This window comes from Leptinotarsa decemlineata, unplaced genomic scaffold, assembly GCF_025532065.1.
Source record: "Leptinotarsa decemlineata unplaced genomic scaffold, Ldec_3_MD MMD2_tig00000133_RagTag_RagTag, whole genome shotgun sequence".
Classification (NCBI taxonomy): domain Eukaryota; kingdom Metazoa; phylum Arthropoda; class Insecta; order Coleoptera; family Chrysomelidae; genus Leptinotarsa; species Leptinotarsa decemlineata.
This window is the reverse complement of record NW_027412542.1, coordinates 3,674,881-3,690,049: the sequence shown is the minus strand read 5'-3', so window position 1 is coordinate 3,690,049 and position 15,169 is coordinate 3,674,881. Positions and strand designations below refer to the sequence as shown.

Below are 15,169 nucleotides of genomic sequence, written 5' to 3'. Positions count from 1 at the left end.
TGCATATCATTCCAAATGAATATATTATATCAAAAAAACATATAGTAACTTTTAGCACTTTCTGAACAGAAAAACAATACATTTTTCAGATATGATTATATTTTGTGAAATCTATACCAGTAACTTTGGATATCCAAGCAATATAAGATGAAACTCTGGTATAAACTGAATTGTTGAACGATATTTTGCATAACGGAAGGATGGCCAACCGACTTGTTATTCCAACTTGAATGTATTTTCCATTTTTGATAATCGTGAGTGGTCCTCCACTGTCGCCCTGAAAGTCAAATAGGTAATACGTATCAGGCAGTAAGAAATCTCACAGCCCTTGATGGCTTTGATTTGAAAAACATGTGTTCTATTTCACTTGTAGAAAACCAAATACTCTCTAATGACATACACATGTTTATAAAAAAATATGTCAACAAATAATAATATGTTTTATGTGATCATATCCCAGAACGTTGTGTAAATCTAGATGGTATGGCATTTGCTTCAACTCTTGAGTGAAAGAAGAGTTATATAAACATTGTGCTAGATCAAGATATTACTTTGAGATTTAAGTTCGAACTTTGAACGAATAGAAAAATAATTATTGTCAATCATACTTTACAAGCTTTTCCTTCTGAAATACTCGAACTGCAACATATTTCTGAATCGCTAGTGGAGCTCATTAAACATTTTTTGGCACTATCTATGTGGAGAATTGCTTTTCGCAATCTTGTTGCTTGCTGGTAATGATCTGAAACAATATTTTCGAATTACAAATATCACAGGTTTTGGCAATCTCAGCAATCTACTGTGCGGATCGGATAAAAAAATAATAAAATCGTTGGGCGTATAGTCGAAGTAAACGATATTGTGCACTCTCAAAGCTGACGGCACTCTCAAAGATCAAAAAAACCAATACATCGAAATGAACCGGCAGCTAACTAGTCCACGTGGACTGTAGACTTGGATAATTTTTACTAACCGAGTTTTATGATTGGCTAAAGAGTCATAAAATTAAATTTGAAATCATGTTACGGCGACGAATATAAATCGGGGAATGCGGGGATGATTATAGCCGTCGTGTTCAGTTTAGGAATTGATCGCGATTTGGGAGTTGAAATTTGATATTGGTGCAGTTATAATTACTTGAAATCTTTGTTATTTGTTTAAAATGTGGCGTCTTTAGACAAGTACTAATAATAATAACGAGTGTAATAACAACGCAGACTTTTTCCAGTGTAGTGATTACAATAGCGATGGTGAACAATGCGAAAAAGAGATACCAGTGAGTAAGATTCGGATGCGAAAAAACAAGGGAATAATTTAAAATATGTCTCTATATGCGACGATTTTTTAGATCAAGCTCAGAACATCCTTTCTATAGACCTGTGATATCCCAAGAAACTGACTCCAAGAGTGAACAATGTTACAATTTCAAATCTAATAGAAAAACATGCACTTTATTTTTACTGAATATTCACTCCCTCAGACGTAAGTGTGACGAACTTTATGTACTTTATGTACTGAATACTCTGAATTTTCCCAGTATAGTATTGTTAACAGAACATTGGTGTAATAGTAATGAGCCTATATGCATACCTTGCTACTCTGTGGTATGCAGAAACTCAAGAGCAGACTCAAACCACGGGGAACAGTTATTCTGGTGGCTGACACTGTAATTACCGATTACTCTGTCTCTCAAATCGAAAAGTTCAATGATCTCTTGGATGATAAAACATTTGAATTCACAATCTGCTTTAGCAAAAAATATAATTTATATGTTGTTTGTCTTTACCGATCTCCCTCTACGGATGTTAATATATTTTTGAGAAAACTAGAGTTACTCTTGTCTGACCTAACGATAAATAGTTCTATAATCGTAACAGGTGATTTCAATATCAATTACAATGACTGTGATTCTCCGGTTCATGAGTCACTGAAGAACTTACTTTTATCATTTGACTTGAGTATGCACGTTGATACGGATACTCGCATCTCTCGATTTTCTGCATCCTGCATCGACTATGTCTGTAGCAATATTGACAAGCAAAATGTTTCATGCACAGTTATTCCATCCGGATTATCTGATCATGAAGCAGTGATATTTTCTATTCTGTTAAAAGTCAACAAAAAAAACAAACCATACATAAGTATGGTAGATTGTTCAGTCGTTCAAACTATGATAGGTTCTATCAAAACTGCCTTGAAATGGATTGGGTGAGCATACTCTCTGAATGTGACCCCTTTTTATCATTCCACAGTGCATTGTCTGATGTGTTCAATAAGTCGTTTCCAGAACAAATAATTAAAAATAAATGTAAAAAGCCATGGGTGACAAAAGGACTGAAAACATCCTCTAGAAACCTGCGCTCACTGCATTATATCAGAAAATTCACGAATGAAACATTTTTCTGGAACCATTTCAATAATTACAAAAAAGTATATCGATCCACTATCAGTCTAGCTAAGAGAATATATTACGGCAACAGAATGGGGGAATCGAAGAATACAATTAAAGAAACTTGGTCAATTATAGGTGATATAAGAGGTAAAACAAAAAAGAAAAACTCTGAACTCTCACTTAATCCTAATAAAATAAATGAGTTCTACTGTTCTATTGCTGAACAGTTGAGTAACACAATTCATGCTCCATATGCTCCATTGATCAACTTAGATAATATAAAAATTTTCTTCTTATTTCATATGACACTGACCTTAATGAATTGTTCAAAACACTTCATGACATTAAAAATAAAAACACGGCCGGATATGATGATATTTCCGTTAAGATTCTCTTGAATTTACCACTCAATGCTCAATGCATTCAGAACTGGCTCATTTCCTTCTTCCCTGAAGACTTCCGTTGTCATTCCACTACATAAAGGTGGTGATTTAGATAATCTCTCCAATCTGCGTCCTATTTCCTTAATACCGACTTTAGCAAAAATTATTGAGAAATTAGTCAAAGTACGTTTAGATTAATTCTTAAAACTGCACTGTATTATAAGCAAAAACCAGTTTGGGTTTCAAGAGGAAAAAAAAAAACAAATGATGCTATCTTCTCTTTTTTATATGAAATTTACTCTGAATTGAATGCTGGTGAAGTAGCCACCGCAATTTTTTGCGATATTTCAAAGGCGTTTGATTGCGTTAATCATAACATTTTATTAAAAAAACTTCATAAATATGGATGTAGAGGTGTAACGAACACTTGGTTCGAATCGTACTTTTCAGGTCGGAGTCAAATGGTGAAGACAACGGAACTCTCGGAGAACAGGGCCATTGAATCTGGTGTACCACAGGGTTCTGTGTTAGGCCCTATTCTATTTCTGTTATATATGAATGACGTATCTATGATTAACAACACAGTTTGATATATATATATATATATATATATATATATATATATATATATATATATATATATATATATATATATATATGATGAGCTGTTTTCTCGGGTTTCGCTCCGTGTTCTGTGTATTTTCTCCCCATAAGGATTATTTTCACAACGTTTCGGCAAAGTCTCATTTGCCATCTTCTGGTGATGTCTGGTTTTTTCAACTAGACTGTTTGTTGAAAAAACCAGACATCACCAGAAGATGGCAAATGAGACTTTGCCGAAACGTTGTGAAAATAATCCTTATGGGGAGAAAATACACAGAACACGGAGCGAAACCCGAGAAAACAGCTCATCATACTTTATCCGTGAGAATCTTCGAGTTAACATATATATATATATATATATATATATATATATATATATATATATATATATATATATATATACGAATATCCTGCTCGTCAACACTTTGATCATAGTCAAGGGCAGAGAATATCGAACATAGCTTTCAAAAAAGTGGCAAATCATATACACGTGTTTCGGAATTTTGGCCCTCATCATCAGTATGGTGCAGCCAAGTGCAAGGATAGGCAACATCCGAAAATCTATATATCTGTAGTATTTCCTGGAACCGGATGTCACGCAGGTAGCTATAGCTGCCCCCATGGTGATATTCGTGGTATTCTTGTGAACACAATATCTATTAACTGAAATCACAAATGTGCGGCTGGCTTCTGCTGACGGCTGCGTGCATTTCTAGTTATTTTGACAACGAAGTGATGCCTATCCTTGCACTTGGCTGCACCATAATCAGAAATGATTCTTGAATAACGAAATTAGTTAGTTCCCCAACTATATCATTAAAGGGGAGGGAGCTGTTGGAAGGTAGGTTGCACTATATTGTTTACTTGAACTATACATATTTACTGAAATTACGCTACGCCCAACGATTTCATTATTTTTTAATCTGATCAATAACGTAGATTGACGAGGAGGGTGGTGTGATGACTGCCACCTAGGACCTTCCGAATTATTAGTTTTTAGTATACAATCTACATTATTTTTTTTTTCAATAAAACCGTTCAACATAAACCATTTTTTTCACTTATTTTATTTTCAAGTTTTGAGTTTTTAATTTTGTTACTGAATTCTTCTCATTCTGTTCAGTTCATTCAGTGCCTCAGTATTACAAGGTAATATGTAATCCGCCATTTTGTAGCTGCAGACATCTTGACAAGTAGAGTAGTGTACTACTACTCTACTTGTCAAGCCCTGTCATTTGATACCCATATTGAGGTAGTTGTGAAAAAATACGTAATCCGCCATTTTGTAGCTGCAGACAACTTCAATTTGCATCTTTTCTAATGTGTACCACTACTCTTCTTGTCAAGCCCTGTCAGTTGATACCTAAATAAGGGTAATTGTGAAAAAATAATCTGCCATTTTGTAGCTGCGGCTATTTTGGATTTGCATGTTTTTCAAAGTGAACTGGGCAGTCCCTATTATTTGATACTTATATACAAAATAGTTTATCTGGAAGAACCACTTTCTCATACTGTTATATTGAATTACACATAGCTAATGTATTTTTTTTCAATTTGTATTCTAAACATTGGTAATGGACTCTCAAACATCTATCATTCATCAAAAATGCTATAAGTGAATTGCAAGTTATTCATATTGTAAGTCATGAGAAATGAATGAATGTATGTTATGAAAAACTATTACGGGCAACGTAATTCTGATAGAAATGTATAGAGTCGAATAGAAAACAATGGGATATTTTTGTATTTCAAATGATATTTACCCACCATTGATGATTCCAAATCCAGTCAAATAGGCTCTTTTTCCAATAAGAGATTCTCTGTTATCCGTATGAAGTTTGACAACTTTAACATTAGCGTTCAATCTGGCATTCGATTTTAATTTTATCAATCCGATATCATAACCACTCGTAGATTCGAAGTAACCTTTATTGATGGCTAATTTTTCAGCTTTTATTCTCTGAGCACCCTTTCCATTGGTATAAATGCTTCCTAAGGCCACTTGAATTATATTTCTGAAAAATATTTCAAAAAATAATTTTGGCAATATTTTTGCTTGGTGTATCAACTGACATTGGAAATGGTCGGCCATCCTGCTCCAAGCAATGAGCAGCTGTCAAAATCCATCGAGGATGTATCAAACTACCCCCGCAGATCGTCAAAAAAGAGTTACTCACGTTGAGCATGATACTAGCCTGGAAAGGCACTTCTCCCAAATTGGGTTCTATTGGCTTATGAATTCCCTGAAAATATCATAATGAAGTTAAAAGTCATACGTTGAATCACAATGATGAGTGGTTCTGATTAACTGATTCATTTTTACAATATAATTGATTATTTTTCTGTCTGTTTAAAATCTGTTTTTCCGTTAACCAGCTGTCGCACCCCTACGAACGACAACCCTCAGAAGTCGAAACTTGTGCGAGCTAAGGATTAACGAGGTCTTACCTTTTAACATGTGATTCCTAACACAGTTTGGACGATAGCAAGTGAAGATCGATGTTTCAGACTAGGGCTTGAACCACCGACCAACACGGCAGTCAATTCGAGTGAGTGAACAAATAACCCACGCCGAAGCGCTTGGCTACCGTCCGACCGATTTGACCGACCGACCGATTTGATTTGATTATTCATTTTATTGTTTGAAATTGACTTCAGCATTTGGGGTTTTATCACAAGCATATGATAGTGCATTGGATTATCCCAAGGATAAAACACAAGCTCTACAGCAAAATCCTTGAGGCACTCTAAGAGTGGTGCCTGTGCGAAAGTAGCGATTCACGTTGAATTTTAATCGCTGGAGATTCATTTGGGAAAATGTTCTCAGGAATTTATACCATATAAACGCAGTTCTCCAAATGGAAGAGTTCTTAAACAGGTTTACTGGGATTAACCTCAAAACGATGAACAGCCACATTCCGTCGCATATTTCTGATATGTACCGCTCTTGGTGGAATCAAATGTGCCAAGTCACTGAAACACCTCCCGTGAACGTATCTATAAAACTTTGATGAATATCCAACCTTTCATCGATGCTTCAAACTATCAAGGCTGCAAGTAATGTTCGTGTCTCCAATCAGGCAGATGGCTCTTTCTGAATGGAATCCAGCAGCTTCAGTGTATGCTTAGGAGCCGAGCTCCATATATGTGAACAAAACTCGAAGATAAGTCTGATTTGAGCTTCATACAGCATCAAAAGTTGCTGGGGATTGTACAGTCTTCTGGTTTGAAACAGTATTTGGGAAGCAGCCTTTGCAATTCCAGCGACATGATTGTGCCAAGGCATATTGGTGCCCATTTCAACCCTCCTAACAAACTTATCGAAGCAGAAAGCGGAATTGTCTGTTCTTATATTATATCCGGTTCGGAGACATTTATCTTTTTGGAGAAAACAGATGCTTGGATTTTCGTGGCACTGAATTGAACCTGATCACTTTCACCCCAATTCGAGATCACCTCTAGATCCTCATTAAGATATGCAACCTCCTGCTGCCGGTGAAGATGTGCATCCACAGTCGATATCCTGGTATCCAAATGGAATGACGAAACGAGTGTGCTATCGTCAGTAAAGTAATATATTTGATTTTTGTTGCTCCCAGTAAAGGGTTGTAGACAATATGGATTCCTGGGGAACACCAGCGTTGATAACAGTAAGGGTTCGGTCATATGGGACTGATGTGAAAATTGATAACAATATTTCATGACTCATACTATTTGGCTTTGATGTTACTTCAGAGGTTTTTTTAAGTAGGTGACTCAATGTTATGAGAAGAGAAATGCAAGTTGGGACGTTCAACTCAGTTGTTTCACAACCTAATGGTATGTCTGACATCATGGTATGTCTGAGTATTATAACAAGATGAACTGAAGGACATTTCCAAAAACGCATAACCTCCTCCAATTGATAATAGCAGCATTCATCAAGGAAATCAAGATAGGATAAGAGATTCAATTGTTGGGTACAACAATTGTACATGAACAAATCATGGGTTATTTCAGTAAAATCTAAGGTGGAACTAAGCTAAAACATTGCATTACTAGTGGAAAGATTCCATAGCCAATGTAAATTATGTGGATCATGAACTTCGAAAAGCTGAAAGATCAGATTGTATGATGGTAAGAGGTCGAACACATAATAACGAGGACATGTTTGAACAGCAGAATAACTACTGCCAAAAGCTGTAGTACAAGAATGTCAATGTTCAAGAGGCGTCGCACTATAAAAATCATATACGTAGTACAATTGTAAGGATATAGAGAGAATTATATAGACCTGTGAACGGAGAAGGAGATTACAAAAAGCAAGAAGAAAGACAATGATATGAAGCTGGTTCAACAATGAAGTTCGACCCGATCGGCACTAAGTTGCCAAGTATGGTGCAGATGTCGAAGTTTTCAGGGTGTTATGGGGTTCTCTATGTCTATGCGAGGGCTTATTGTATATCAATTGAGGGAGCATAACTTTGGCAATGATGGTGCGTAAACTGGTCTTAATAATAATAATAATAATAGTTTTACTGTCCAACAGTTACCCATTTACAGGACAATATAAAATTTTATTCACAATACTTAACCATAAACGAAAAATAAAATGAACGAAAAAGGAAAAATAATTCTAATTACCTACTTCAAGTACATGTTACTAATTCTAATAATGTTGTGAAGGTTGGTGAAGAATAAATCACCATGGACACAGATGCTATTGAAATTTGTGCACATAACATATATTGGGGAATTGAGCATAATGTTAGTTCTTGCTCTGAGAGGTCTAAAAATGGATTGAGATCGTGAAGCTGGCCGTGGTACATTGAAGTTGATTTGTTCAAGAATTTTAGGACAGTCAACTCTCTCATTCACTAACTTGAATAACTATATGAGCGACGCACATTTTCTGCGATGCTCTAAACTAAAAAGTTCCAAACGTTATATATGATATCATTACTGATATCTCTCTCAGGGTAAGAACCATCTATTCTGAAAATTTGAAATTTACAAAACTCTCTTTGAACTCTTTCAATGGCTATGTTATGAATCTCATAGGATGGACTTGTATATTCTATCTTCGAACGTACGTAGGTGAAATACAACAGCTTCATGGCTTCAATATTATGAAAGTTTCTGCAATTTCTAACAATGTAACCATAAGCCCTGAGAGATTCTGAAACTTTTTGTGAAATATGTCTACCGAATGTTAATTTATTACCCCTAGGTCTTTGATCTCATCACATCTCAGAAATCCTGAATCCTGTATTACATACGGGAATGTATAAACCTCTTTTTTTCGACTATAACTTACTACTTCACATTTCTCCATATTGAGTTTCAATTTATTATTGCTACACCAAGCAACAAGAAATTCTTATTGAGATTGAAGATTTACAGAATCACCTACTTCCTTAATTATAGAAAATAATTTCAAGCCATCCGCGAAGCATAACCGCTCACAAGCTAAACTTTCACATAAGTCATTAATAAACAATAAAAACAAAAGAGGACCTAGGTTGGAGCCCTGAGGCACACTAGAAGAAGCTATATATGTTCTAGATTTATAACCGTTATAGGAGACAAATTGTTTTCTACATGTCAGATAGGATTGTAACAGCTGACAGGCAGTATTCGAAAAACTAAAACTCATCAGTTTATTGAGCAAGATACCATGATCAATTTTATCAAATGCTTTAGAAAAATCCGTGTATATAACATCAACTTGACCATTGTTATCTAATGCCTTGGAAATAAATTGAGTAATAATGACTAGATTTGTAACAGTATAACGCTTAGTAACAAATCCATGTTGATGTTGAGGTAGTTGCCGTTGAACAGAAGCATATATGCGATTATATAAAATAATCTTAAAAATTTTAGAAAACGTACATAAAATAGTCATACATAAAAAAGGTCTTACCCAGATCACACGTGAAAGATATGCTGAAATAACTCCATAACACGACACTTTCACATAAAAAATTCTGGCATGAATTGAGAAAGACTCGTACCAAAATTCTTGTTGACATACAAGGCTACAGGCTTTTCTCAAAAGATGCTCGTAACCAGAAGGGAAATGAAACTACCGTTGGTTCTACTCCTTGCTTTGTTACCAAAAACACGCATACCGAGATTGAGAAAATCGGGTAGTGATCAAAATGTCCATGAATTCACGAAACAACGTCTGCAAACTACCACCAATCGAATGGAAAAACGATAGAATTAAATGAATACGAATAGGAGAAGAGTTCGTGTAATTGTTCAAACCTCAGAGAAACAGAAAATCTGTCCAAAATTACAGAGGAGATGAAAGAGTCCCTACATGGTAATCAAGAAAATGAGCGATAATTGAGGATTTCAAACAAGCAATGTTGTTGACGTTTCAAGTTTTTGTAGAAAAAACTACTCAACTCTTCACTCACCACCTTTTTATTTTTTGTAATGCAAAAATATCGAACTATAATAAAAACCTCACAATAAAATATCACTTGAATATATTCTCACTCATTTAGCTTCATTCTTCGAAAATTCTTTCTAATTGCATATCTCCACATTCAATGAACCTACGTCAGCCTTCGAAAATATACCGGTATGGAGGAACGATGATGAAAAGGTAACTTCATTTTATGAACGCGGCTGGCACCCTAGTTGGAATATACAAACATTTTTTTCCTAGTGAACATCTACAAAATTTCTGCCTCCGAAAATATAGGAGAGACAGTAAACAGTGATGAAAAAGTTATTTCTATATATCAACTCGACCCTTTTATCCCCAGTGGGGCCGTCCCATTTGGAATATTCAAAATTTCCTTCTTATTGCACATCTACAATATGAAACTAACCTGAATACAAAATTTCAGCCACCAAAAATATACCGCTACGTAGAAACAGTGATGAAAAGGTAACTTTATTTTATGGGCGGGCTTTTTCCTCCACGGCTGGCGTCCTAGTTGGAATATCAACAAATATTTCCTAATTGAACATCTTCCACATAAAACAAACCTACATACAAAATTTCAGCCTAGCCTCCGACAATATAGCGGTACGGGGAAACAGTGATGAAAAGGTAATTTTCATATGTATACGTGCCCCTTTCATCCCCAGGAGGGGGACGCTCCGGTTGAAATATTTGAAAATCTTCATCAATTGCATATCTACACCATAAAACGAACCTTCATACAAAATTTCAGCTATCGAGTATATACCGGTACGGAGAAACAGTGACGAAAATTAATTTCCATATGTAAACGCCCCCTTTTCATCCCCGGAGGGGCTCCATAGTCGGAATATTTGAAAATCCTTTTCAATTGCACATCTACAACATAAGAGAAACCTACATATAAAATTTTAGCCTCCGAAATTATAGCAGTACGTTGAAACAGTGATGAAAAGTTAATTTTCAAATGTAAACGCGCCCCTTTTACCCCGACGGGGGCAAGCCTCAGTTAGAATATTTGAAAATCCTTTCTTAGTGCGCATCTTAGACCTTAGTTGCACCTATATAATAATAATAATAATAATAATATTTTATTCACCATTCACGATACATAGTGTATATATGGTAAGTCAATTAATAATCAGAATTAATACTAGGTATAAATTTAAAAATGTTAATATTTATACAAGACGTCACTAAAAAGAAAAAAAAATAAATAAATTTATACATACATATAAACACATACACAATTGAAATATATAAAAACGTATACAGATCTAGTTCATATTTTATTTTTCAGAAATTATCGTCTAAAAATTCTTGGAAACTATAGTAGCATTTCTCTAATAGCAAGTCTTTAACTTTCTTTTGAAATATGATGTTACTTCCAGTCCGTTTGAGTGATTCTGGTAGTTTATTGTAATATATGATTGCATTGTAATCCGGAGACCTCTCATAGAATGTCGTTCTATGTTTAGGAATTTTCAATAAGTTGCCGTGTCTGGTGTTATATTCATGTTTCTCAGAATTACACGGATAATTATCTATATTGTGTTTGGCAAAGATAATACATCGAAAAATGTACACAGCAGGCACCGTAAGAATTTTATTTTCTTTAAAGATAGATCGACAACTGTCTTGATAATTCAAGTTAAAAATCAGTCTTACTAAACGCTTTTGGGAAACAAACACTCTCAAGAATTCTCTTGCTCGACCCCATCCCAATATATTCAGATTAATATGTGCATATGCCATAGCATAGTAAATGCTTAGCAAGCCTGCTATATTCAAGGTTGATTTCATTTGTTTAATAGCGAAATAGGCTTTATTTAGTTTTGAACATACACTTTCAATGTGTCTACCCCAATTTATACTCTCATCTAAATGAGTGCCTAAAAATTTAGTTTCCATAGAGGGTTGGATGTCGTCAATTACAAAAAGTTCGTTGGGTAACAATTTTCGGTGAAAAAATTTGACTATTACCGATTTGGACGTGTTTAGAATTAACTTATTTCTCTGACACCAGGATGAAAATTGATTTACAACCATTTCCAGTTTAACTGCAAGCTGTTCTGCATCCTGATCGGATATGGTTATCGTTGTATCGTCGGCAAACATGGTAACATGAACGTTTTCTAAATATTGTGGAAGATCATTTACATAAAGAAGAAACAGCAGTGGCCCAAGAACTGAACCCTGTGCTGTGGTACCCCAAGTTTCACAGCCTGACTGTGTAAAATTGAATTATTGCATCTCACTATCATGGTTCTATCTGTCATATATGATTGTATCCACTTTATTATACTGACTGGAAGTCCTAGAGGCGCCAATTTATCTATTAAAGTTTCAATACACACTGTATTAAAGGCTTTTGACAAGTCGAAAAATAATGATAGGACATATTTGTTGTTGTCAATCTCTTTATATATATATATATATATATATATATATATATATATATATATATATATATATATATATAAATCAAAAATTAAACAATTTGTGGACACAACACTCAAAAAGGGGGGCAAACCGCGGACACGTGTTTCTGGCTATTGGCCTCATCAGCGCGGTGCAGCCAAGTGTAAAGATGGGAAACACTTGTTTGCCGAAATCAGGAAACAACACAAACGCACGGAGTCAACAACAGGAGCCAACCGCACATTTGTGGTTCCAGTTAGAAGACCTAGAATTCCCAGGCTACATCTAACATGACCACGGAGGCAGCTATTTTGTTTATGTTTAATTTTTGATTTATATCATGCACACTCGATAAAATCTCTATTTATATATATATATATATATATATATATATATATAATTAAGCAAGTGACACGAGGCTGTTTCAATCGACCTGTTTTGCCTGAAACCATGCTGAGAAGTACTTACTAATTTATTCTTTTCTAAGTCATAAATCACTCTTGTAGACACTATTTTTTCAAACAATTTCGATAAAGAACTGAGAAGAGAAATTTGCCTGTAGTTGCCAACTACTTTTAGGTCACCTTTTTTGTGCAGAGGAATTACCAATGCTTTTTTAAATTCATCTGGAAAGAACCCTTGTATAAGTGATTGATTCATTAGGTATATAAATGGTTTTAGTATTAAGTCAATAATATTTTTTATAACTATAATCGATAATTCATCATATCCTGAAGATGTCTTATTTTTCATTCTATTAAGACAATCAACTACTTCATATTCTGTGACAGGGTAAGATGGGTATGGATAATTGATGGTGACATTTTCTACCCTAGTACAGGGAAGAGACATATTCTGACCAAAATGATTTAACATTGCGGAATCTGATGCATTGGCGAAATGCTCAGCAAAAGTAAATGCAACTTTGTGTGGGTCAGAGATAACGGTATCCTTCTGTTGAAGAATGATTTTTTCTTTTCCATCTTTCTTTTTTATACCTAATTCATTATTAATAATTTTCCAGGTTTCTTTAGTTTCATTTGCGGATTTATTTATTTTCGACAAATAATGGTCTCTTTTTGCCTTTTTAACTTTTTCTTTGTGTTCTTTAACTTTTGCCTTTTATCCGTCCTTTAGAATGGAATTGGTTTCATGAGAGTGTGATAAAATCCAAAACATATCCTTCAATTCTTTACTTTATTTAGTTATTTCATTTGTTACCCAACGTTACCAATAATACTTTATTTTCTTAGAGACATGCTGATACATGTGTAGAATTTGTCACAAAAATAAAACTAAAAACTAAGACTAAAACTCTTCCAAGGAATAAAATCCAATATTCAACAGGTACTTCCTAAAACATTGTTTGAATGCTTTCAGTGTTATACATGATTTAATTTCGGGGAAAGTTTATTGTACAACCTTTGCCCAGTTACAGTGGGTGGTTTATATAAAAGATTAGTTCTTGAAAATGACACATGTAAATCATTCCGCTGTCTTGTATTGACATTGGGAATTTGTTTATTGGTTTTGAGTTTAATTTACATTATACATAAATTACAAAATACAAAAACTCACACTTCAGATATGTACAAACACGGCAAGGTTAAGATTTGATAGGTTTAAAAAAAAAGTCTACAACTAGATGTACAAGAGACACCAGCGATACAACGAATCCATTTTTTCTGCGATATACCAAATTTTAACTTCCTAGGACTCTCTAGTAATGATAAACAGAGATGAATTAGTATTAAGTGAGTGACTTTCGCATTTATATGTATAGATGAAAATCTTTCTCTTTCCTCTAACTCCCCAAAAATGTGAAACTGATCCTAGTTTCAAATTCACAAACATATTTTACAAAAATAAAATACATACATTCACAATGGATACACTTTCAGAGAAATCTAATAATCCCAACATCAAACATAGTATCATGTTACTTTTCCATTAAAAATATACGTTCCACATGCACTACCTGCAATTCTCGCAAAAACCGTTAGGTAAATGAATAATAAATGAAATAATCAAAAAACTGAAAAAGGTTATTATCCATCATAAAGCTCCACAGTGACATTGAAAATAAATGAATCGTGAAAATTACTAGGTGTTGGTTTCGGAGACACAGTGGCGTACTATACGAATAAGGAGAGTTGGACGTTGTGGTTGATATATTCGACTCTGTGCAAATATTAACCATTACTGTAATTAATTTAGATGCATTGTTTCTCCAAAGAGGGAGAAATGAAACTGATACGTACTTACGGAATTATATGAAAATACATTCACTTATATACAGAGTGGGCCAAATTGGACACTATAAAGGGAAACTCGTCTTTTCAAACTCGATTGATAAAAACTAATGGCTGTGTCTGAGGGTCAACTTTTATGACGAACTCGTTGACAAACCTAAAAGCTCTGTATTTTAAAGATAACTAGCAAAACATAAAGTGTGATTCATTTTTACAAAGGTTATTTTAAGCTCTATTGAAATATCCAGGAATATAGAGGGTGTCTATAAAAAATAGTTTTCCATCAATAACTAGTAGTAGAAGTAGTATTTATTCATTTAGGTTACGGTAATTTACAAACGTTCAATAAAATAATAATATATACTATTTTATAAAATCAACTAGTGGTAATTAGTCAAAAGTGTTTTTACTCATTTCATCAAAGGTGATCATGAATTACCACAAAATAAACAAGTTATCAATCACACATATAATACATAATGTGAGAGTAAGTAAAAAGTAGATAATAATGAATTAATAATAATATTAAGTTTTTTGGGAACGAAAGTTTTTGGCTTTCTACTACTCCATCTGATACAAAAAAAGGGGATGAGAGAATCTTCTAAAGAAAGGAAGGAAGTAATCAATTTGAAACTCTATACATGAATGTGTAGATCATGCAAAGAAGTAACTTTCAGACACAAACTGAAAAAAAGTC

General features: G+C 34.2%; 2 protein-coding genes across 10 annotated transcripts in view; both read right to left on the bottom strand.

Annotated features, from left to right (window-relative positions):
• Positions 1-15,169, bottom strand: part of Grip (Glutamate receptor interacting protein) — a 398,341-nt gene that overhangs the window by 218,251 nt on the left and 164,921 nt on the right. The window lies entirely within an intron of this gene.
• On the bottom strand, positions 82-14,236 carry LOC111508729 (chymotrypsin-like elastase family member 1). 4 transcript variants are annotated; one of them, XR_012464832.1, is made up of 5 exons: positions 14,099-14,236; positions 5,452-5,621; positions 5,142-5,393; positions 609-742; positions 82-277 (listed from the first exon to the last, which is right to left on the bottom strand). XR_012464832.1 is itself a non-coding variant. In XM_074172577.1 (5 exons), exons 1-5 carry the CDS (start codon positions 14,156-14,158, stop codon positions 86-88), a joined length of 804 nt encoding a protein of 267 aa, XP_074028678.1. In that variant the 5' UTR covers positions 14,159-14,236; the 3' UTR covers positions 82-85. The 4 variants fall into 4 exon arrangements, 3 of the variants coding, with proteins under 3 accessions (XP_074028678.1, XP_074028680.1, XP_074028679.1); XM_074172577.1 differs by having other exon boundaries at positions 5,146-5,393; XM_074172579.1 differs by lacking the exon at positions 609-742.

Coding starts and splice junctions, on each gene's coding strand:
- LOC111508729 (XM_074172577.1), bottom strand. CDS start 14,158: ATGATACTATGTTTGATGTTGGGATTATTAGATTTCTCTGAAAGTGTA. Junction 5,394..5,451: donor GATGGCCGACCATTTCCAAT/GTCAGTTGATAC, acceptor AATATTTTTCAG/AAATATAATTCAAGTGGCCT. Junction 278..608: donor CAGAAGGAAAAGCTTGTAAA/GTATGATTGACA, acceptor TTTGACTTTCAG/GGCGACAGTGGAGGACCACT.